Raw genomic sequence first — 26,411 nt, forward strand, 5'->3', positions numbered from 1 at the left:
GTGATAATATGGTATGGTGAGGTCCCTCAGTATGGTGATAATATGGTATGGTGAGGTCCCTCAGTATGGTGATAATATGGTATGGTGAGGTCCCTCCGTATGGTGATAATATGGTATGGTGAGGTCCCTCAGTATGGTGATAATATGGTATGGTGAGGTCCCTCAGTATGGTGATAATATCGCATGGTGAGGTCCCTCAGTATGGTGATAATATGGTATGGTGAGGTCCCTCAGTATGGTGATAATATGGTATGGTGAGGTCCCTCAGTATGGTGATAATATGGTATGGTGAGGTCCCTCAGTATGGTGATAATATGGTATGGTGAGGTCCCTCAGTATGGTGATAATATGTTATGGTGAGGTCCCTCAGTATGGTGATAATATGGTATGGTGAGGTCCCTCAGTATGGTGATAATATGGTATGGTGAGGTCCCTCAGTATGGTGATAATATGGTATGGTGAGGTCCCTCAGTATGGTGATAATATGGTATGGTGAGGTCCCTCAGTATGGTGATAATATCGCATGGTGAGGTCCCTCAGTATGGTGATAATATGGTATGGTGAGGTCCCTCAGTATGGTGATAATATGGTATGGTGAGGTCCCTCAGTATGGTGATAATATGGTATGGTGAGGTCCCTCAGTATGGTGATAATATGGTATGGTGAGGTCCCTCAGTATGGTGATAATATGTTATGGTGAGGTCCCTCAGTATGGTGATAATATGGTATGGTGAGGTCCCTCAGTATGGTGATAATATGGTATGGTGAGGTCCCTCAGTATGTTGATAATATGGTATGGTGAGGTCCCTCAGTGTGGTGATAATATGGTATGGTGAGGTCCCTCAGTATGGTGATAATATGGTATGGTGAGGTCCCTCAGTATGGTGATAGTATGGTATGGTGAGGTCCCTCAGTATGGTGATAATATGGTATGGTGAGGTCCCTCAGTATGGTGATAATATGGTATGGTGAGGTCCCTCAGTATGGTGATAATATGGTATGGTGAGGTCCCTCAGTATGGTGATAGTATGGTATGGTGAGGTCCCTCAGTATGGTGATAATATGGTATGGTGAGGTCCCTCAGTATGGTGATAATATGGTATGGTGAGGTCCCTCAGTATGGTGATAATATGGTATGGTGAGGTCCCTCAGTATGGTGATAGTATGGTATGGTGAGGTCCCTCAGTATGGTGATAATATGGTATGGTGAGGTCCCTCAGTGTGGTGATAATATGGTATGGTGAGGTCCCTCAGTATGTTGATAATATGGTATGGTGAGGTCCCTCAGTGTGGTGATAATATGGCATGGTGAGGTCCCTCAGTGTGGTGATAATATGGTATGGTGAGGTCCCTCAGTGTGGTGATAATATGGTATGGTGAGGTCCCTCAGTGTGGTGATAATATGGTATGGTGAGGTCCCTCAGTGTGGTGATAATATGGTATGGTGAGGTCCCTCAGTATGGTGATAATATGGCATGGTGAGGTCCCTCAGTGTGGTGATAATATGGTATGGTGAGGTCCCTCAGTATGGTGATAATATGGTATGGTGAGGTCCCTCAGTATGGTGATAATATGGTATGGTGAGGTCCCTCAGTGTGGTGATAATATGGTATGGTGAGGTCCCTCAGTGTGGTGATAATATGGTATGGTGAGGTCCCTCAGTATGGTGATAATATGGTATGGTGAGGTCCCTCAGTGTGGTGATAATATGGTATGGTGAGGTCCCTCAGTATGGTGATAATATGGTGAGGTCCCTCAGTATGGTGATAATATGGTATGGTGAGGTCCCTCAGTATGGTGATATTATGGTATGGTGAGGTCCCTCAGTATGGTGATATTATGGTATGGTGAGGTCCCTCAGTATGGTGATAATATGTTATGGTGAGGTCCCTCAGTATGGTGATAATATGGTAAGGTGAGGTCCCTCAGTATGGTGATAATATGGTATGGTGAGGTCCCTCAGTATGGTGATAATATGGTAAGGTGAGGTCCCTCAGTGTGGTGATAATATGGTATGGTGAGGTCCCTCAGTGTGGTGATAATATGGTATGGTGAGGTCCCTCAGTATGGTGATAATATGGTATGGTGAGGTCCCTCAGTATGGTGATAATATGGTATGGTGAGGTCCCTCAGTATGGTGATAATATGGTATGGTGAGGTCCCTCAGTATGGTGATAATATGGTATGGTGAGGTCCCTCAGTGTGGTGATAATATGGTATGATGAGGTCCCTCAGTATGGTGATAATATGGTATGGTGAGGTCCCTCAGTATGGTGATAACATCGTAACATGAGGTCCCTCAGTATGGTGATAATATGGTATGGTGAGGTCCCTCAGTATGGTGATAATATGGTATGGTGAGGTCCCTCAGTATGGTGATAATATGGTATGGTGAGGTCCCTCAGTATGGTGATAATATGGTATGGTGAGGTCCCTCAGTATGGTGATAATATGGTATGGTGAGGTCCCTCAGTATGGTGATAATATGGTATGGTGAGGTCCCTCAGTATGGTGATAATATGGTATGGTGAGGTCCCTCAGTGTGGTGATAATATGGTATGGTGAGGTCCCTCAGTGTGGTGATAATATGGTATGGTGAGGTCCCTCAGTATGGTGATAATATGGTATCGTAATGTCCCTCAGTATTGTGATATCGTATCGTGAGGTCCCGGACAATTCCCAGCCTTACTCTCTCACTGCCTCCATCTCTCCCTCTCCTTTGTTCACTCTATCACTCATTAGCCACTACGCTAGCTAGCATCCCGCTATAGTAGCTTCCCTCTCTGGAGAGTAAGGTCTCTTTTTTTAGACCCGGCGTCATACTTTAGATTCTGTGATTTTTTATTTTTTTTTACAGCATATATATAAAAAAAAAAATTGTTCTGACTGACGTAGGCCTGTTAGTTTCTAGTGTTCATTCTACACACACACACAGCCAAGCCCTTCACACAGCAAGATGGAAGAATATAATGGAAGAAAGAATGGTAGAGAATTCTTAAAATATAATAATAGACATAGAAGAACAGACACGACACAGAGCTGTAATTTGGGAATGAACGTGAGATTATATATACGGCCGTTGAGGTTGTTAAATACTTTGAACACTAGTCTGAGCCTTAGAAACAACAACAGAGTATAATCACCTTCACAAAATAATAACCATTCTCGGTGCCTTATAATAGCAGCCATTTTCTCTGTCTCTGCACCAGGAAGACTGACTGACCGATGACAGTTACTAGTAGTGCTGGGAATTGCCAGGGACCTCACGATCCAATATCACCATACTTAGGTGTGGATACGATATGTTTTGCGATTCTCACAATTCTATATGTATTGCAATTCGGTACTGTGATTCTTTTCCGATTCGATGTTCCAAACAAATCGGACAAGAGAGAGACAAGGTTTGATCAGTCATGGAAATAAAAGTGCTGAAAACACATTGGCTCCCTATTTAAAAAGATGAAAAACAAGATATGACGGACAAATACTGGAGTTGTGGTGCAGGTACAGCCAAGTAGCGCACGTCTGTTCTGGCAATATTGCCAAAACGATAATATACAATATATCATCGAAAATAATATCCCGATATGTAATTATCAGTTTTTTTCCCGCATCACTAGTTACAAGGGGGGTGGACTAGCCTGTGTTTGTTTATATATATATATATATACACATACACACACATACATACACACACACACACACAAGTAACAAACATGCACTAATCCACACACACTGATCCGTCATATAAACTGATTCATAAGAACACACTGATCCGTCGAGTAAACTGATTCATAAGAACACACTGATCCGTCGAGTAAACTGATTCATAAGAACACACTGATCCGTCAAGTAAACTGATTCATAAGAACACACTGATCCGTCAAGTAAACTGATTCATAAGAACACACTGATCCGTCAAGTAAACTGATTCATAAGAACACACTGATCCGTCAAGTAAACCGATTCATACACACACTGATCCGTCACACTGAGAAGAGAGGGGATGACAGCAGGGGAGAGCAGTAACAGTTGTATTGGCACCTGCTGCACCTTTCCCCATCAAACGTCTCTATCCAATGATAGTCTGCCTGATAACTTTAAACATCATAACCTTATCTCAATCTTCAAGTTGACACAGGTAACGGATCAAATTGGATGAAAATGCCAAGCAGTTAGGCATACACCTTCATAGAGTCACATTATGCCAACTGAACATATGGCACGTATCAGGAAAGGAACCAAAGAAAACGTGTGGGCTACCAATGTTTGAGATGTCAACATTTCTATTCAGTACTCTGTATTGTGTTCTTTACCAGACTGAGTAACTAAAAAGAGCACTTACTTCTCTGGCAGTGGTTCTGAGTCCAGCAGCGCTCTCCAAATTGTCCGTTGATGGTGGTCTGGGGGCAGGTGGTCTTCCCCTGGGCCGAGCCAGGACACACGTCCCCACACTCCTGGCTGTTCTTATTGGACACAATGTAGTTGTCCTCCACCGTATCCAGGATCTTGGACCAGTCCAGGGTGGAGAGGTAGCAGAGGTCCGGGTTCTTCTCCAACCTCACGGCTCCTCTAGTGATGTTCGTCAGGCTGTGTAGCCCCAGCTCCTTCAGGTCCACCATCTCAAACAGAACCAGGGCGTAGTTGAAGAACAGGTTGTTGCCTCGGATCACCGTCAGGTTGGGGAACAGGTCACTGAGGGATTCTAGACCGTAGACCCTGAACAGGAGGAGGTAGTCGGTGACCACGGTCAGCTTCGGGTAGCTGAGGCCGCGGAAGTCCTCGGGCTTGGTCTTGAACATGAGGATGATCTTCAGGTGTCCCTCGATCACTGTGCAGTTCTCTAACAACTGCAGGTTGGTCACGTTGTTACGGATGTCCTTACTCTGACAGACTGGAGAAGAGGGAGAGGAGACATGTCAGTAGCAATCTTGATGAGCAGTAGTTCATTGAATGACAGTAATTTAACTGATTCAAGACAAGAACATTAAAATAAGTTGACGTAACATCGGTTAGTGTTGGTGTTGCGACACAGGATGAGTATAAAATAAAAAAAGAATACAAGCGGGAGATACCATCATTGCTTTCTCTTCCAGCTACAACCACGAAACACTAATAAATCAAATCAATTTTTATTTACCACATGTGCCGAATACAACAGGTGTAGACATTAGTGAAATGCTTACCTACAAGCCCTTAACCAACAATGCATTTTTTTTTATATAAAAAAGTAAAATAAAAGCAAATAACTAAAGAGCAGCAGTAAAATAAAATAACAGTAGGGAGACTATATACAGGGGGTACCGGTGCAGAGTCAATGTGTGGGGGCACCGGCTAGTCGAGGTAATTGAGGTAATATGTACATGTGGGTAGAGTTAAAGTGACTATGCATAAATAATTAACAGAGTAGCTGCAGCGTAAAAGAGGGGGATGGGGTGGGGGGGCAATGCAAATAGTCAGGGTAGCCATGATTAGCTGTTCAGGAGTCTTATGGCTTGGGGGTAGAAGCTGTTGAGAAGCATTTTGGACCTAGACTTGGCGCTCTGGTACCGCTTGCCGTGCGGTAGCAGAGAGAACAGTCTATGACTAGGGTGGCTGGAGTCTTTGACAATTTTGAGGTTCTTCCTCTGACACTGCCTGGTATAGAGGTCCTGGATGGCAGGAAGCTTGGCCCTAGTGATGTACTGGGCCGTACGCACTACCCTCTGTAGTGCCTTGCGGTCGGAGGCCGAGCAGTTGCCATACCAGGCAGTGAAGCAACCAGTCAGGATGCTCTCGATGGTGCAGCTGTAGAACTTTTTGAGGATCTGAGGACCCATGCCAAATCTTTTCAGTGTCCTGAGGGGGAATAGGCTTGGTCGTGCCCTCTTCACGACTGTCTTGGTGTGTTTGGACCATGATAGTTCGTTGGTGATGTGGACACCAAGGAACTTGAAGCTCTCAACCTGTTCCACTACAGCCCCGTCAATGAGAATTTTTCCTGTAGTCCACAATCATCTCCTTTGTCTTGATCACGTTGAGGGAGAGGTTGTTATCCTGGCACCACAAGGCCAGGTCTCTGACCTCCTCCCTATAGGCTGTCTCATCGTTGTCGGTGATCAGGCCTACCACTGTTGTGTCGTCGGCAAACTTACTGATGGTGTTGGAGTCGTGCCTGGCCATGCAGTCATGGGTGAACAGGGAGTACAGGAGGGGACTGCGCACGCACCCCTGAGGGGCCCCCGTGTTGAGGATCAGCTTGGCAGATGTGTTGTTACCTACCCTTACCACCTGGGGGGCGGCCCGTCAGGAAGTCCAGGATCCAGTTGCAGAGGGAGGTGTTTAGTCCCAGGATCCTTAGCTTAGTGATGAGCTTTGAGGGCACTATGGTGTAGAACGCTGAGCTGTAGTCAATGAATAGCATTCTCACGTAGGTGTTTCTCTTATCCAGGTGGGAAAGGGCAGTGTGGAGTGCAATAGAGATTGCATCATCTGTGGATCTGTTGGGGCGGTATGCAAATTGGAGTGGGTATAGGGTTTCCGGGATAATGGTGTTGATGTGAGCCATGACCAGCCTTTCAAAGCATTTCATGGCTACAGACGTGAGTGCTACGGGTCGGTAGTCATTTAGGCAGGTTATCTTAGTGTCCTTGGGCACAGGGTCTATGGTGGTCTGTTTGAAACATGTTGGTATTACAGACTCAGTCAGGGACATGTTGAAAATGTCAGTGAAGACACTTGCCAGTTGGTCAGCACATGCTCCGAGTACACGTCCTGGTAATCCGTCTGGCCCTGTGGCCTTGTGAATGTTGACCTGCTTAAAAGTCTTCCTCAAATCGGCTGCGGAGAGCGTGATCACAGTCATCCGGAACAGCTGGTGCTCTCATGCATGCTTCAGTGTTGCTTGCCTCGAAGCGAGCATAGAAGTGATTTAGCTCCTCTGGTAGGCTTGTGTCACTGGGCAGCTTGCGGCTGTGCTTCCCTTTGTAGTCTGTAATAGTTTTCAAGCCATGCCACATCCGACGAGCGTCAGAGCCGGTGTAGTACGATTCAATCTTAGTCCTGTATTGACTCTTTGCCTATTTGATGGTTCGTCGGAGGGCATAGCGGGATTTCTTATAAGCGTCCGGGTTAGAGTCCCGCTCCTTGAAAGCGGCAGCTCTACCCTTTAGCTCAGTGCGGATGTTGCCTGTAATCCATGGCTTCTGGTTGAGGTATGCACGTACGGTCACTGTGGGGACGACGTCATCGATGCACTGATTGATGAAGCCAGTGACTGATGTGGTGTACTCCTCAATGCTCTCTGAAGAATCCCGGAACATATTCCAGTCTGTGCTAGCAAAACAGTCCTGTAGCTTAGCATCTGCGTCATCTGACCACTTTTTTATTAACCGAGTCACTGGTGCTGCCTGCTTTAGTTTTTGCTTATAAGCAGGAATCAGGAGGATAGAGTTATGATCAGATTTGCCAAATGGAGGGCGGGGGAGAGCTTTGTATGAGTCTCTGTGTGTGGAGTAAAGATGGTCTAGAGTTTTTTTTTCCTCTGGTTACACATTTAACATGCTGGTAGAAATTAGGTAGAACGGATTTAAGTTTCCCTGCAATTGAGATGATTTGGGATGAGTTGGACCGCAGAGTGAAGGAAAAGCAGCCAACAAGCGCTCAGCATATGTGGGAACTCATTCAAGACTGTTTGAAAAGCATTCCTCATGAAGCTGGTTGAGAGAATGCCAAGAGTGTGCAAAGCTGTCATCAAGGCAAAGGGTGGCTACATTGAAGAATCTAAAATCTAAAATAAATGTTGATTCGTTTAAAACTTTTTTGGTTACTACATGATTCCATATGTGTTATTTCATAGTTTTGATGTCTTCACTATTATTCTACAATGTAGAAAATAGTAAAAATAAAGAAAAACCCTTGAGTAAAACTTTTGACTGGTACTGTATATCTACAGAAATAAGACAGATCTTGCTTTTGTTGCCTGTTCGAGTGTTTGATTAACAGCCTACTGATTCCGTGAGCACCAAGCCTCACGCAACAGCAAAAATATTGGATTAAGCAATTTCACAGATTCGACTGTTTTGAAACTTTGCTATGCCGTAACAAAGGCTTTGCAATTCTTTTTCGTTAGAACAGACTGGTATTACTTAATTTATTTACTGTTTACGCTGTTCCAAGCAGGCAGAAAAATTATATTGTAATCTAACAGCACCTGTTTGTCGCACATAACGTTACGCCGCTCTCGCTCCCTATACATTCCTTTCTGTTGATCTCCTTCTTTATGATACAAATTATTATTACAATCATTATAATATTAAGAAATGTCGCTATCATTAGTAGGATTTGTATAGTAGCCTTGTAGAACCACCATCGAGCTGTAGGCCTAAGAGCACGTCCTGTTTAGTCTTAATACCGTAACTTACTTCAGGCCTATATTTTCAATATACAGGCTACTGTATCAATCATTCATTCGTTCATGCCATCACACAGCATACGAGACATTCATGCTTTTGAAATGCAATCAAGCATTTTAGTTTTAAAATTAAATAACAAAAAGGGAGCTTTGAATAATTAGCCTAAACAATAAATAAACTGCAAATCAGGAACGCATGCAACTTAATCTGAAGTAATAAAGGCTTTATACATTTGTTTTTGTCAAAAGACTCTCTGGTACACTTAATTATTTAGTGTTGTTTACACTGTTCAAATGGTCAGAAAAAATAATAATATTGTAATCTAACAGCAACTGTTTGGCAAACATAATACTCACGCAACGCTTGCTACCCTCCATTTTCTTGACATCCAGTAGTTTCCACAACTAAGCCAAATGTCTTCCACAGATCTGACTTCCCATTTCCCTCCTGAGCAACCAGTAATCATTCTGCCGTTTCGAGTTTTCTTTTTCAAGTCCTCCGCATCCATTTTGCTGTCGACATTACTGTGTTCAGAGTTTGTTCTAACCAATGTATTGCTGTGATTATAATAGGCTATAGGTCAGGCCCTATTGGTTACGTGCATGCGATGCTTGAATGTTTCACGTAAAGAGAACAAACGGTTGAGGGAATACGGAATGTTTTTCATGAAAAATAAAATGAGGGATTTCGTAACAGAGCTTTCTGTCAGAAACAAGTTAGAAACTAATTGGCTGACATGATGTTGCAGCTTCAGCACGGACAGCGCAATAAACCCTTGCTGTGATGTGGTGCCTGTTGGCTGCAGTAGGGAGGAGAGAGAGTTACACAGGCACTCGCTGTAATTCTTTTTAACAGTGTGACCATCGGGCTCTTTCTTGAGACATATGTATGTCTTCATTATGTAATCGAACAGTGTGCTTAAAGCATCTGACAAGCTCAGCGCATACAGTGCCTTGCAAAAGTATTCATGTTAGGATTTTAAAGTTCTATTACGATAAAAAAAATGTATGCTTTAACTAAATATAACATTTTACATGACCGTAAATATGCCAGGTGCTGATAAAGTAAATATATAAAAAGGTCTGTTAAATCACCTATTTGTCCCTGAATTTTACCAACAGATTTATAAAAGGAACCACATTATTCAGTTTGATAAAACTTTTAGTTCAAATAATGAGAAATACATCTGTGTAAAATGTCTAAAGGAATAAGACTCAGTCGCTAGTGAAAGTCTGCACACCCCTTGCATAATCTTCACATTTCGCTGCCTTAAAATTAAATCTAATAAGGGATTCTACAGTGCCTTGCAAAAGTATTCATCCCCTTTGGCGTTTTTCCTATTTTGTTGCATTACAACCTGTAATTTAAATTGATTTTTATTTGGATTTCATGTAATGAACACACACAAAATAATCAAAATTGGTGAAGTGAAATGAAAAAAATTACTTGCTTCAGAAACTTCTAAAAAATAAATAATGGAAAAATGGTGCATGCATATCTATTCACCCCCATTGCTATGAAGCCCCTAAATAAGATCTGGTGACACCAATTACCTTCAGAAGTCACATAATTAGTTAAATAAAGTCCACCTGTGTGTAATCTAAGTGTCACCTGATCTGTCACATGATCTCAGTATACAGTTGAAGTCGGAAGTTTACATACACCTTAGCCAAATACATTTAAACTCAGTTTTTCACAATTCCTGACATTTAATCCTAGTAAAAATTCTCGGTCTTAGGTCAGTTAGGATCACCACTTTATTTTAAGAATGTGAAATGTCAGAATAATAGTAGAGAGAATGATTTATTTCAGCTTTTATTTCTTTCATCACATTCCCAGTGGGTCAGAAGTTTACATACACTCAATTAGTATTTGGTAACATTGCCTTTAAATTGTTTAACTTGGGTCAAACGTTTTGGGTAGCCTTCCACAAGCTTCCCACAATAAGTTGGGTGAATTTCGGCCCATTCCTCCTGACAAGAGCTGGTGTAACGGAGTCAGGTTTGTAGGCCTCCTTGCTCACACACACTTTTTCAGTTCTGCCCACACATTTTCTACAGGATTGAGGTCAGGGCTTTGTGATGGCCACTCCAATACCTTGACTTTGTTGTCCTTAAGCCATTTTGCCACAACTTTGGAAGTATGCTTGGGGTCATTGTCTATTTGGAAGGCCTATTTGCGACCAAGCATTAACTTCCTGACTGATGTCTTGAGATGTTGCTTCAATATATCCACAATTTTCCTTCCTCATGATGCCATCTATTTTGTGAAGTGCACCAGTCCCTCCTGCAGTAAAGCACCCCTACAGCATGATGCTGCCTCCCCCGTGCTTCACGGTTGGGATGGTGTTCTTCGGCTTGCAAGGCACCTCCTTTTTCCTCCAAACATAACGATGGTCATTATGGCCAAACAGTTCTATTTTTGTTTCATCATACCAGAGGACATTTATCCAAAAAGTACGATCTTTGATCCCATGTTTAGTTGCAAACCGTAGTCTGGCTTTTTTATGGCGGTTTTGGAGCAGTGGCTTCTTCCTTGCTGAGCGGCCTTTCAGGTTATGTCGATATAGGACTCGTTTTACTGTGGATATAGATACTTTTGTACCTGTGTCCTCTAACATCTTCACAAGGTCATTTGCTGTTGTTCTGGGATTGATTTGCACTTTTCGCACCAAAGTACGTTCATCTCTAGGAGACAGAACGCGTCACCTTCCTGAGCGGTATGACTGCTGCGTGGTCCCATGGTGTTTATACTTGCGTACTATTGTTTGTACAGATGAACGTGGTACCTTCAGGCGTTTGGAAATTGCTCCCAAGGATGAACCAGACTTGTGGAGGTCTACAATTTTTTGGCTGATTTCTTTTGATTTTCCCATGATGTCAAGCAAAGAGGCACTGAGTTTGAAGGTAGTAGGCCTTGAAATACATCCACAGGTACACCTCCAATTGACTCAAATTATGTCAATTAGCCTATCAAAAGCTTCTAAAGCCATGACATCATTTTCTGGAAGTTTCCAAGCTGTTTAAAAGGCACAGTCAACTTAGTGTATTTAAACTTCTGACCCACTGGAATTGTGATACAGTGAATTATAAGTGAAATAATCTGTCTGTAAACAATTGTTGGAAAAATTACTTGTGTCATGCACAAAGTAGATGTCCTAACTGACTTGCCAAAACTATAGTTTGTTAACAAGAAATTTGTGGAGTGGTTGAAAAACAAGTTTTAATGACTCCAACCTAAGTGTATGTAAACTTCCGACTTCAACTGTATATACACCTGTTCTGAAAGGCCCCAGAGTCTGCAACACCACTAAGCAAGGAGCACCACCAAGCAAGCGGCACCATGAAGACCAAGGAGCTCTCCAAACAGGTCAGGGACAAAGTTGTGGAGAAGTACAGATCAGGGTTGGGTTATAAAAATATATCAGAAACTTTGAACATCCCACGGAGCACCATTAAATCCATTATTAAAAAATGGAAAGAATATGGCACCACAATAAACCTGCCAAGAGAGGGCTGCCCACCAAAACTCACGGACCAGGCAAGGAGGGCATTAATCAGAGAGGCAACAAAGAGACCAAAGATAACCCTGAAGGAGCTGCAAAGATCCACAGCGGAGATTGGAGTATCTATCCACAGGACCACTTCAAGCCGTACACTCCACAGAGCTGGGCTTTACGGAAGAGTGGCCAGAAAAAAGACATGGCTTGAAGAAAAAAATATGCAAACACGTTTGGTGTTCGCCAAAAGGCATGTGGGAGACTCCCCAAACATCTGGAAGAAGGTACTCTGGTCAGATGAGACTAAAATTGAGCTTTTTGTCCATCAAGGAAAATGCTATGTCTGGCGCAAACCCAACACCTCTCATCACCCCGAGAACACCATCCCCACAGTGAAGCATGGTGGTGGCAGCATCATGCTGTGGGGATGTTTTTCATTGGCAGGGACTGGGAAACTGATCAGAATTGAAGGAATGATGGATGGCGCTAAATACAGGGAAATTCTTGAGGGAAACCTGTTTCAATCTTCCAGAGATTTGACACTGGGACGGAGGTTCAACTTCCAGCAGGACAATGACCCTAAGCATACTGCTAAAGCAACACTGGAGTGGTTTAAGGGGAAACATTTAAATGTCTTGGAATGACCTAGTCAAAGCCCAAACCTCAGTGCAATTGAGAATCTGTGGTATGACTTAAAGATTGCTGTACACCAGTGGAACCCATACAACTTGAAGGAGCTGGAGCAGTTTTGCCTTGAAGAATGGGCAAAAATCCCAGTGGCTAGATGTGCCAAGCGACATACCCCAAGAGACTTGCAGCTGTAAATAGTTATGCACGCTCAAGTTCTGTTTTTTTTTTTAAATCTTATTTCTTGTTGGTTTCACAATAAAAAATATTTTGCATCTTCAATGTGGTAGGCATGTTGTGTAAATCAAATGATACAAACCCCCCAAAAAATCAATTTGAATTCCAGGTTGTAAGGCAACAAAATAGGAAAAATGGGGGATGAATACTTTCGCAAGCCACTGTATGTAGTTGATTTTGTTCAAACACATAGGGTGTCTATATATGGAAAAATAAGTTAAAACATTTAGACCAAACGATTGACTCTCGGTCGACCAATTTTTTGTTTTTTGTCGGGGACGGCACTAATATAAAGCCTCAAAGAGTTAACAGGAATGTAAAGTCTAAAAGGCAGCTTATTCATAATCTACACTGAACAAAAATATAAACGCAACATGTAAAGTGTTGGTCTGATGTTTCATGAGCTGAAATAAAAGATCCCAGAAATGTTCCATACACACAAAAAGCTTATTTAGCTCAAATTCTGTGCACAAATTTGTTTACATGCCTGTTAGCGAGCATTTCTCATTTGCCAAGATAAACCATCCACCTGACACGTGTGGCATATCAAGAAGCTGATTAAACAGCATGATCATTACACAGGTGCACCTTGTGCTGGGGACAATAAAAGGCCACTCTAAAATGTGCAGTTTTGTCACACAACACAATGCCACAGATGTCTCAAGTTTTGAGGGAGCTTGCAATTGGCATGCTGACTGCAGGAATGTACACCAGAGCTATTACCAGAGAATTTAATACATATTTCTCTACCATAAGCCACCTCCAACGTTGTTTTAGAGAATGTGGCAGTACGTCCAACCGGCCTCACACCGCAGACAACTTGTAACCACGCCAGCCCAGAACCTCCACATCCTGCTTCTTCACCTGTGGGTTCGTCTGAGACCAGCCACCCGAACAGCTGATGAAACTGTGGGTTTGCACAACCGAATAATTTCTGCAAAAACTGTCAGAAACCGTCTCAGGGAAGCTCATCTGCGTGCCCGTCGTCCTCACCAGGGTCTTGACCTGACTGCAGTTCGGCGCCGTTACTGACTTCAGTGGGCAAATGCTCACCTTCGATGGCCACTGGCACATTGGAGAAGTGTGCTCTTCACGGATGAATCCTTGTTTCAACTGTACCGGGCAGTCGAGTAGGCTAGCAGTTTGCTGATGTCAACATTGTGAACGGAGTGCTCCCCAATATCCAGCAACTTCGCATAACCATTGAAGAGGAGTGGTACAACATTCCACAATCAACAGCCTGATCAACTCTATGCGAAGGAGATGTGTCACGCTGCAAGAGGCAAATGGTGGTCACACCAGATACTGACTGGTTTTCTGATCCACACCCCTACTTTTTTTTAAAAAGTTAACTGTGACAAACAGATGTATATCTGTATTCCCAGTCATGTGAAATCCATAGATTAGGCCCTAATGAATTGATTTCAATTGACAGATGTTCTTATATAAACTGTAACTCAGTAAATTGCTGCATGTTGCGTTTATATTTTTGTTCAGTGGAGCACACTGCTGTGTTGAAGGAAGGGCGAATTCATTATCAAAGAGATTATATTCAAGTTATGGCACAATCGTGATATAACAAATTGTTAGCCAACTAAGCTACATTTCAAAAAGACATTAACTCAAGGTGATACACTACACACTACACACACACACACCTGTACACCCCATCAGCCGGCAGGTAGAGTTCTTATTAACTTATCACTGGGTTAATGTTTAACCCTCAAACATGTCAACAATCCAGGTACAAACTCTGACACAGACAAACGTCAATGTAACGACCAGGGGGATATCAGGACTGAACCACAGACAGACGTCAATGTAATGACCAGGGGGATATCAGGACTGAACCACAGACAAACGTCAATGTAATGACCAGGGGGATATCAGGACTGAACCACAGACAGATGTCAATGTAACGACCAGGGGGATATCAGGACTGAACCACAGACAGACGTCAATGTAACGACCAGGGGGATATCAGGACTGAACCACAGACATACGTCTATGTAATGACCAGGGGGATATCAGGACTGAACCACAGACAGACGTCAATGTAACGACCAGGGGGATATCAGGACTGAACCACAGACAGACGTCAATGTAACATTTACATTTTTACATTTACATTTTAGTCATTTAGCAGACGCTCTTATCCAGAGCGACTTACAGGAGCAATTAGGGTTAGGTGCCTTGCTCAAGGGCACATCGACAGATTTATGTAACGACCAGGGGGATATCAGGACTGAACCACAGACAGACGTCAATGTAATGACCAGGGGGATATTAGGACGAAACTAGGCCTAGACAAGTCCAATAACATTCAGTGACAGACAGGCAATTCCATGGTAACAGAATTATGCTCACTCAGATTTTTCACTTTAAAATGTAAACAAAAACCATTGATTTAAAAGTTCAACAAACCATAGAACTCTATGCACAAGGACTACTTTTAACAATAAAATGTTTTTTTAAATGTACAGGAAGAACTGTGTCGATACAAAGTTTGGTAACAGAATAAAAAACGGATCATCTGCACCATTTTTCCTGTAAATGTTTTTTATTTTTTTTATTTACTGTGTAAATTGTTTGAAGTATTCATTGTGCATAGAGTAGTATGGTTTGTTAAACTTAGAAATCAATAGTTTTTGTTTGGTATACATGTGTGTATTTAATGACAGAGCAATGACTCTTGATTCAGCTCTGTACACTGTGTATATGAAAGGTCAACTGTAATTGGTATCATTCCATACGTTCCTTTGATCGGTATACAACGGTCACCACCGTGTTGCCAAGCCAACACGTACCCGCAGTTCAAACAACAGTTGATATGGCAAGCTGATTCTCCATATTAAAGTTCATTACAGAAGAGAACAATAGAAAAGGCCTACAACGTTATGCCAAAGACACGGTAACCGTCGACAACATCAGTTTCCTCAATATATAATTGGGCAAACATCATAAAAAAGGCAACAGCTCACTATAGCAACAAGTCCCAGCAAGCACAAACCCACTGATTGGCTTGGATTCTCAAGGCAGGGACTCAACCAATAGGCTACACGACAGCACTCACATTTTAAAACAACAAAAGGGGGGTTTCATATTACAATACCATATCAACAATGTAATGATTTAATAACAATTTATTTGTATTATTTAATTTCAATAGAGCTAGTAACATTTTCTTGATTTCCACAGTCAGTGTTGCTATTGGCTACTGTGTGGCTGTGCCTGGTCAGGCCTAGAAGAGCCTGGTGTTTATGATGTGCCGCGGAATATATGGTTTTAATATGCTGGTAAAGTTCAACATCACAACGCGTTCTAAACCGTTTTGGAGACAAACAAGCTTTTTGCCCTGTCTCCAATCGTCCACATGGCTCTGGCTGTGCTTTGCTACCACTGAAAACATCTGGAAGATCGCCCATATTTCTTTTTTCTAAGGACCCCAAAAAATGGAGGCAGTGGGAAAACGTATTGAATAAAAAAAATGTTTTTTAAGCTAACTAACTAACTAGATACCTACAGTAGGCCACTGTGTAGGCTAACTCAAATGAGCTGCTACAGCTAGCTAACTTCACATATTGTATAGCTAAGGGAATTAAATATAATCTAGCTAGCTAACTTCCTATTAGTTAGCTATCTTGATAGATTTATCATTGTAAATTAAAAACACAAGCTCCAAATGAATTGGTAGATAACAGCCATGGAAGACGGTGAGGCTTTGAAGCTCCAGCTGTCAGAAAAGGAAGTGAACATGCTACTGGACAAGGCAGGTCATTTTGTGTGATGACATTATGAAAAGATTATCCAGTTCAGTCCCTAGATGGGACAGAGATAATAGCAAAATAATATCCAGTGCTGTCTAATTTGAGTATAATGAAGCCTGTTTCTTTGTGATGTTTTCTGTCCTCAGATACGGAGAGCTGTGAAAAGCCTGTGGCAAATGAGGTCCCAATGAATGTCCCAAGAGACTAAGGGTATATCCTTGTATATACCATGGATTATTTATGTGTACCCATGTTAGCAAATGCTGTTTACAAAAATACGGTTAAAAGTCACACACCATGTATAAACCTACTACAACTGGAGCAGGCCAACCCTGCTGGAGGTAAACCTAATGAGTTGATAATCAAGTGAGCTATTGCTGGGCTGGAATAGAAGTCTGCTCACCCAGTAGATCAAAGATCAGCGGAGCGAGGTTGGCCACCGCTTGTATGGGACTTTTTTTGTTCACCTGAAATGATGCTTTAGTAAATATTCTTTCTGTTATTCTCAAAACGAACCTCTGTGGCTAGCTACTTCCTGTCCTTCATGCTAGCCTGCAAACAGCCAAATATCAGACGTCTTGCTGCAGCTTTAGCTCATCTCAAAATAACAGAGAAATGCTGTGAAAACCAGCGTGCTGCAGCACATTTCAACGGGCAAATAGCGTTCGAAAATGTTGCTCGTCTCCAGTGCTTGTTTTGTTTACATTTTGAGGGCTTGTGACATCATCACTTTACCAGCGTTACCAACCAACATCACCACGGTTCCTGTACCCAAGAAAGCAAAGGTCAAAGGTCACTGAATTAAATGACTATCGCCCCGTAGCACTCACTTCTGTCATCATGAAGTGCTTTGAGAGGCTAGTTAAGGATCATATCACCTCCACTTTACCAGACACCCTAGACCCACTGCAATTTGCATACCGCCCCAATAGATCCACGAATGATGCAATCGCCATCGCACTGCCCTATCCCATCTGGACAAGAGGAATACCCATGTAAGAATGCCTGGAGCTCAGCCTTCAATACCATAGTACCCTCCTAGCTCATCACTAAGCTCGGGGCCCTGGGTCTGAGCCCCACAAGGGTGAGTGCTTGGCCCCCTCCACAACAGTGGTAGGCCTGATTACCAACAACGACGAGACCGCCTACAAGGAGGAGAGGGCCCTGGCAGAGTGGTGCCCAGAAAATAACCTCTACCTCAACAAAACAAAGGAGCTGATCGTGGACTTCAGGAGACAGCAGAGGGAGCACGCCCCCCCATCCACATCAACGGGGCCGCAGTGGAGAAGGTGAAAAGCTTCAAGTTCCTCAGCGTACACATCACTGACAATCTGAAATGGTCCACCCACACAGCCAGTGTGGTGAAGAAGGCGCAACAGTGCCTCTTCAACCTCAGGAGGCTGAAGAAATGTGGCTTGGCCCCTATGACCCTCACAAACTTTTACAGATGCACCATTGAGAGCATCCTGTCGGGCTGTACCGTCCGCAACTGCACCATCCGCAACCGCAGGACTCTCCAGAGGGTGGTGAGGTCTGCCCAAAACACTGACCAAATCTGCGTTTTAAATCATTTCACCTGCATTTTATACAGTGGGGAGAACAAGTATTTGATACACTGGCGATTTTGCAGGTTTTCCTACTTACAAAGCATGTAGAGGTCTGTAATTTTTGAAGTGTACCTATGATAAAAATTACAGACCTCTACATGCTTTGTAATTAGGAAAACCTGCAAAATCGCCAGTGTATCAAATACTTGTTCTCCCCACTGTATATGCGTTTTTGCTTCAATAGAGTGATAAGGGGCATGCAACTATAGTTTTTCTTCACACAAAATACATTAGTGCAACACATTCAGCAGAAAATCATTTTCATCAGATGACAACAGATAGAAGTGCAACGCTATTTGGCTAGCAGCCACACATAAGTAAATTAAAACAATGAAAAGGGAAGGTATTTTTTTTAGCAAAAACAATGCATGGTCATCATATTTCTAATGTTTATCATAGCAAGAATGTAGCCAGCAACATTTCTAATGTTTTGCTTGAAGTTCATTTTGGCATTTTAACTACACCCGAGGAAAGTACCTGTCACAAGAATGTATATCTCTAATAGTTACTCAAGCTTTGAATAATTCCCGGAGGTTGTAAGGCTTTGGTTAATTAAGAATTAAAACAAATTCTCCAGTCTGCAAGAGATCAGCGATTTTATTCAGAGAGCGCTCTGGCGCTAAGAACACACACAGCCTTTTATAGGAGTCCACACAAAGGACTTTGCTCCGCCCACCTTTAGGCGGCCTGTACATTTCCACAGGACAGAATGTTTAAGTGTGACAGTTTCTAGGTATCCTTTCTCCTGGAATGTTAGTCTCAGCAGTTTCCAACCCCCTTCTCTGTTAGTGGGCTTGTTGTCTTTTAACTCTTAACACAGTATCGGGGTGGAACACTTTTAGTCATTAAATATAGACATACAAATTCCTCTATCAGTACCAGAGAAGAGTAGCCCTACACATCAGTCAGAGGTCGTCTGGTGATCCAATGAGGATACTGTACATCATATATACATAAGTATGTGGACACCCCTTCAAATGAGTGGATTCGGCAATTTCAGCCACACCCATTGCTGACAGGTGTCTAAAATCGAGCACACCGCCTTGCAATCTCTATAGACAAACATTGACAGTAGAATGGCCCGTACTGAAGAGCTCAGTGACTTTCAACGTGGCACTGTCATAGGATGCCACCTTTCCAACAAGTCAGTTCGTCAAATTGCTGTTATTGTGAAGTGGAAACGTCTAGGAGCAACAACGGCTCAGCCGTGAAGTGGTAGGTCACACAAGCTCACAGAACGGGACCGGCGAGTGCTGAAGCGCATAAAAATCGTCTGACCTCGGTTGCATCACTCACTGCCTCTGGAAGCAACGTCAGATCACCATGCGCAATGCCAAGCGTCGGCTGGAGTGGTGTACATCTTGCCACCATTAGACTCTGGAGCTCAGCGGTTGGATTTTACAGTGGGAGGCAACAATGCAGAACTGATTTTTCTTGTCCAGAGTGACGCTTTTTATTTGTATCTTCTCATTACAAGTGATCTAAAATAATCAAAAGAGGACATCTCTAACCTTCATTATTATCAATAAAGAAATGTGCTAATCATAAACTGTTCCATAAACAATGTCTGGTCATTTCCAGTATATTATAACTTTGTTGCCGCGGAAGCGTACACTTCGGTCTGAGCAGGGAGCCAAAAAAACAACTAAAATGAATCCAAAAACAACAAATCCAATTTCAGCTTTTATTCGCAGCACAGAGATAAAGATCGCCTAGTCTATCACAACCGGCCGTGATCGGGAGTCCCATAGGGGCGGTGCACAATTGGCCCAGCGTTGTCCGGGTTAGGGGAGGGTTTGGCCGGGGGGGCTTTACTTGGCTCATCGCGCTCTAGCGACTCCTTGTGGCGGGCCGGGCGCCTGCAGGCTGACCTCGGTCGTCAGTTGAACGGTGTTTCCTCAGACACATTGGTGCGGCTGGCTTCCGGGTTAAAGCGGGCTGGAGTTAAGAAGCTCGGTTAGGCGGGTCATGTTTGGGAGGAAAACATGACTCGACCTTCGCCTCCAGAGCCCGTTGGGGAGTTACAGCGATGAGACAAGAAATTGGGGAGAAAAAGGGGGTAAAAAAAAGATTGGCAGGTCGACCTGCATAAAAATAAAAAAAACTCACAGTTTATCTTTTTTCTGTAAACAAACAAAACATTTATTTTTTCTCCCCCCAGAGGTAGAGGTAGTCACAACTCAGACACACTAACAGGCCGTAGGTCCATTAGAAAAAAAGAGACGTTAGCAGTTATATAAACTAAACAGTGGCACTCCACTCACACACACGTACGCACACGTGCAGAGCAGCTGCTTGCCCTCGGACTAACTTGCCAGGCTTAATTGGGCAATGCAAAATGGTGGCAAGGCCCCCCTCGCATTACATTTACAGAAAGCAGTGTTTTCCACAAGTACATATGGTAGCCAGCCAAATACAAAAAATATCTGAAATACACAGAGAAATTATTGAATACTTTATCAATATTACCTTCCCAATGTGTTGTGGTATTGTGTAGAAAGACATGCCTTTAACAAAACATATTACTGACAATGTTGTTTTGGATATTGTCTAGGTCTATATGATCAGGAATATTCAAGAGAACATTAAACCTTTTTTAATCCTTAGGAATCTATTGACACACCCGTGCGTCACTCTAAGTAACACAATAAACAAATCCCCATCAAAATCCGTCATTTTAAGCTAGAGATATCTGCATCCACCTATGTCGGCCTTCCGCATCTGTGGTGGAAGGTGGCCAAGCAACAGCTGTGTTTGTCCGCAAAAAAACGGTATTCTCACAAAAACGTCTGTAGCGTCCGAACGGTTAGGCCTTTTTTGACATGCATGAATTTGTTATTCAATGTGTTTCTATGGGCTATAGTAGTAAAGGCTAAATTCAATATTTTATTTTTGATACCTAAAGGGGGTCCCGAGTGGCGCAGTGGTCTAAGGCACTGCATCGCAGTGCTAGCTGTGCCACTAGAGATCCTGGTTCGAATCCAGGCTCTGTCGTAGCCGGCCGCGACCGGGAGACCCATGGGGCGGCGCACAATTGGCCCAGCGTCGTCCAGGGTAGGGGAGGGAATGGCCGGCAGGGGATGTAGCTCAGTTGGTAGTGGGTTCGATTCCAGTATAAAAAATAAAAAATTAAAATGTATGCACTCACTAACTGTAAGTCGCTCTGGATAAGAGCGTCTGCTAAATGACTAAAATGTAAATGTAAAAATGGGTCCTAAAATCCTAAATCAAATAGCTAAATGATCCACGACCTTCTTAAAACAATTCCATATTAGCTTAGTAGATCCTCCCCCAACTGCATAGACTTTTAGAGGTTAACATTTAACCCGTCTTCTCTTGAAATTGAAGTCTTATTTACAGTTTTACAACAAGATATGAATTGGCACAATGTTTGTTCTTCAAATTATGTATTTTATTAAAACTGAAAAAGTAAGTAAATAACCCACTATTATCATGTAAAATTAAAGGTTTTGTTTTTCAAGGTTTCCATTTTGTCCTGTTTTCACTCTCAAAATCACGTTTTAATAGAAAAAAATTAACTAAATTGGAGGTTCTAATTCCACAACAACGCTTTTACGGTATCAGGATGCCACTTTTGAGGTCTGCGAGGGGGAAAAAATTTTGGGGGTGTAGTTACCTTTTTCATTTTAGTGCACACCTTGCAAGAGGCGGTTGTTCAGCAGTGTCTTTGTAGCACACGTGATGGTAGAGTTTACTAAACAAATACCCACTGGACTGATGAAAATTATAATGGTATCATTCTGCCAGGTAAGCATAGGCTACTTTGTACGGACCAGAATGAGGCTCTCCACTACCTATTGTTCCTGCAGTGATGATTCACCATCTTCAAAATGTTTTTATAATTTAGGGAACCAAATGAACGCCTCTCTCACCGATGCGATTTGGTAGGCTACACTGACGGACTGACGAGACGTCACTCACTTTAGCGTCACGGTCTGGCAAGCCCAGACATCCTAGGAAAGGAAACCTAGGAAACCCTTTAGTTTACTTATCCCAATGAGATACATTTTTACATTTGAGTCATTTAGCAGACGCTCTTATCCAGAGCGACTTACAGTTAGTGAGTGCATACATTTTTCATACTGGCCCCCCTTGGGAAACGAACCCATTGCAAGCGCCACGCTCTACCAACTGAGCTACACGGGGCCCATGGACATACAGTGGGGGAAAAAAGTATTTAGTCAGCCACCAATTGTGCAAGTTCTCCCACTTAAAAAGATGAGAGAGGCCTGTCATTTTCATCAAAGGTACACGTCAACTATGACAGACAAATTGAGGAAAAAAATCCAGAAAAACACATTGTAGGATTTTTTATGAATTTATTTGCAAATTATGGTGGAAAATAAGTATTTGGTCACCTACAAACAAGCAAGATTTCTGGCTCTCACAGACCTGTAACTTCTTCTTTAAGAGGCTCCTCTGTCCTCCACTCGTTACCGGTATTAATGGCACCTGTTTGAACTTGTTATCAGTATAAAAGACACCTGTCCACAACCTCAAACAGTCACACTCCAAACTCCACTATGGCCAAGACCAAAGAGCTGTCAAAGGACACCAGAAACAAAATTGTAGACCTGCACCAGGCTGGGAAGACTGAATATGCAATAGGTAAGCAGCTTGGTTTGAAGAAATCAACTGTGGGAGCAATTATTAGGAAATGGAAGACATACAAGACCACTGATAATCTCCCTCGATCTGGGGCTCCGCGCAAGATCTCACCCCGTGGGGTCAAAATGATCACAAGAACGGTGAGCAAAAATCCCAGAACCACACGGGGGGACCTAGTGAATGACCTGCAGATTGCTGGGACCAAAGTAACAAAGCCTACCATCAGTAACACACTACGCCGCCAGGGACTCAAATCCTGCAGTGCCAGACGTGTCCCCCTGCTTAAGCCAGTACATGTCCAGGCCCGTCTGAAGTTTGCTAGAGTGCATTTGGATGATCCAGAAGAGGATTGGGAGAATGTCATATGGTCAGATGAAACCAAAATAGAACTTTTTGGTAAAAACTCAACTCGTCATGTTTGGAGGACAAAGAATGCTGAGTTGCATCCAAAGAACACATTTACATTTACGTCATTTAGCAGACGCTCTTATCCAGAGCGACTTACAAATAGGAACACCATACCTACTGTGAAGCATGGGGGTGGAAACATCATGCTTTGGGGCTGTTTTTCTGCAAAGGGACCAGGACGACTGATCCGTGTAAAGGAAAGAATGAATGGGGCCATGTATCGTGAGATTTTGAGTGAAAACCTCCTTCCATCAGCAAGGGCATTGAAGATGAAACGTGGCTGGGTCTTTCAGCATGACAATGATCCCAAACACACCGCCCGGGCAACGAAGGAGTGGCTTCGTAAGAAGCATTTCAAGGTCCTGGAGTGGCCTAGCCAGTCTCCAGATCTCAACCCCATAGAAAATCTTTGGAGGGAGTTGAAAGTCTGTGTTGCCCAGTGACAGCCCCAAAACATCACTGCTCTAGAGGAGATCTGCATGGAGGAATGGGCCAAAATACCAGCAACAGTGTGTGAAAACCTTGTGAAGACTTACAGAAAACGTTTGACCTGTGTCATTGCCAACAAAGGGTATATAACAAAGTATTGAGAAACTTTTGTTATTGACCAAATACTTATTTTCCACCATAATTTGCAAATAAATTCATTAAAAATCCTACAATGTGATTTTCTGGATTTTTTTCTCTCATTTTGTCTGTCATAGTTGACATGTACCTATGATGAAAATTACAGGCCTCTCTCATCTTTTTAAGTGGGGGAACTTGCACAATTGGTGGCTGACTAAATACTTTTTTTCCTCACTGTATAACCACGTTGCATGATTTATGAATGGCACAGGGATATAGGAGATCGACTTTATTCAGTCAGTAAACACCTTTTATAAACTAGTCAACACTTGCTGTTCAGTTGTCAATCAATCAACGCACAGTAAATAGCCTACTACAATATGCCAAGACTCCACGTGGCTGGCTATGTGAAACGCAAAAGAAAATAAATGAATGTACCAGAAAACAATTGACTAATCGTTACCACTTACATTACATGGGATGCGAATTCACCAGCATCATGCTCTCTCCCTCCGTGTAAAGACATTTGACTGCAACCAGAGATCTGTATATAATGACGAGATGCTCATGTCTCTGCCCTAACAATGGGAGTAGTTGTCCCAAAGGCAGGAAGGCAGGCGACAAACTTAGGTCCAAAAAATAAGCCCATAGAAACGCATTAGGCTTATTTTGGACAGATTTTGGCAAGAGTGCAACCTCTCACTTCGCCTATTCCTCTCTGCTGTGTTTCCCTGTTATCGCTCGCTTTGTGACTGACAGGCTCCTATCCTATCAATAGAGCGCTAGAAGATGCATATTGTTCATTCTAGCGGGAGAGGGCTCAACGGGACTAGCGAATTTTAAATAATTGTTTATGCAAATGTAATAAGCCTATGCAACATTCATAAAAAACGGTCTGTAGGAATGAAGTTTGTGCAGTAGGCCTAATACATTATCACAGCATATTGGCTATATGTTGGACTGACAATATAGTTATTCTCAGACCATATTATATTTCAAAAAACTTGAGCTTTGATAACAAAACAAATTAGTTGTTGTATCACTTGCAAGACACAGCTGAGCATAAATTGAAATATTTTGATTTTTTATTTTACTGGACTAAATGGTTCCTGCATCTGATGGTCAGTCTCAGCGGAGGAAGGGAGAGAGCAGCAGAGTCTCTCACGGTCCCTGTTCTCTCCCTTCCTCCGCTGACACTGACCAGAGAGAGGGGGGACACCGTCCTCCCACTGACCTGACGGCCAAACTCGAGTCGCACCGCATTATGTTTGCCTCATGGACAAATTCATGTTGTTCCTATGACCAGAGAAAGTGAAATATTCCTCGATATTAAAAATAGACACGACGAACTGCTAATAATAAAAGCGCAGGCCTATCGATACACTTGGCTTCTAATTCAATGCAGCTGCAGTGCGAGAGTCAGGAGAAGTGCGTTTTATGTTTTATAAAAACAAATGTTGACAGTGCTGAATAAAAACTTAAACATACAGCTCTTTGCTGTATTCTTTGACAGTTTCTCTCTGGTCATGGTTTTTAAAAGTGATGAAATCTCCTGTCGGCTTGTGTCAAACTTTGCTGTGGGGTCGTGGAAGCTGTACTAGGCACTGTGATTTTAGCTATCCGATTGGCCAGCGCAGCATGGAGCGTCCCCCCCCCCCCCGAGACTTTGGATAAGTTCAGCTAAAGATGTTGGTTTAGAACACCATTAAAACTCACTGGGCCTGCTGCTTTTTGGTAGCAAGGGTCACCTGTTATATTTCAAAAAAAGTCTGCATTTTCTCTAGGTGATCACTGTCTATACGGGAGTTTCTTGGTCAGAATTCGGTTCTGGCAGCTGAATCCCCTTTCAGTGGGGAATACTGGACACAGGTGGAGCCTTTCCATACAGGATTTACCCCAGTGTTTTACCCAAAAGGCTCAGACTTTTCTGTTTCCATCTAGGGGGTCAGCTCTAGGGGGTCAGCACTCGTGTCTCACTAGGCCATGGCACCGGCAAAGCCAGGCCACTGGTACTTTTCAGCGTCATTTACATAACAATGGCTAACTGTGAACTTTAACACCTTCTCACAAAGCATATGTTTTGACTGCAGAGGTTGTTGATTCTGATCTTCACAAGTCTCACCATCAGCCCTAGCTATGGAAACACAATTACACTAGAGTTTACACTAACATAAAACACTGGTGACACACTGGCCTCCATGGAAATGTACCACATTAAGGGCCGTGTGCTGAGCATGCGCTGGGATGCCACCGACAGCGACTCCCGTCACATACACCCTCCCCGCAGACAGACAGAGACAGAGACAGAGACAGAGACAGAGACAGAGACAGACAGACAGACAGACAGACAGACAGACAGACAGACAGACAGACAGACAGACAGACAGACAGACAGACAGACAGAGAGAGAGAGAGAGAGAGAGAGTGGTAGTCAGATATATTAAGTCTACAGCCCACAAGATTGAACAATCTATTGGGATTAGCTAGACGAATTCACTCAAATCTGCCTAATATTTCATATTTTAGTGGACGGCTATTAGAAAACACGTTGATAAAAAAATCCTTGTTAGTGATATTTGAGGGCCAAAGCGAGGCTAATCCTACACTAGTCCTCATATTAATACATCGAGTCAGGCCCACAGGCAACAGGGGAAGGGGGAGGGGTGGAGGAGGAAGG

At 42.9% G+C, this 26,411-nt stretch overlaps 1 protein-coding gene across 1 annotated transcript in view; it reads right to left on the reverse strand.

Moving 5' to 3' along the window:
- The window catches only part of LOC311131365 (insulin receptor-like), a 181,951-nt gene that overhangs the window by 116,739 nt on the left and 38,801 nt on the right, over positions 1-26,411 (reverse strand). Inside the window, exon 2 of the mRNA XM_084164326.1 lies at positions 4,346-4,894. Within this exon, the coding sequence (XP_084020452.1) occupies positions 4,346-4,894 (549 nt within the window). The remainder of the gene's footprint in view (positions 1-4,345; positions 4,895-26,411) is intronic.

Source organism: Coregonus lavaretus (genome assembly GCF_964263955.1).
Source record: "Coregonus lavaretus genome assembly, chromosome: 6".
NCBI lineage: Eukaryota > Metazoa > Chordata > Actinopteri > Salmoniformes > Salmonidae > Coregonus > Coregonus lavaretus.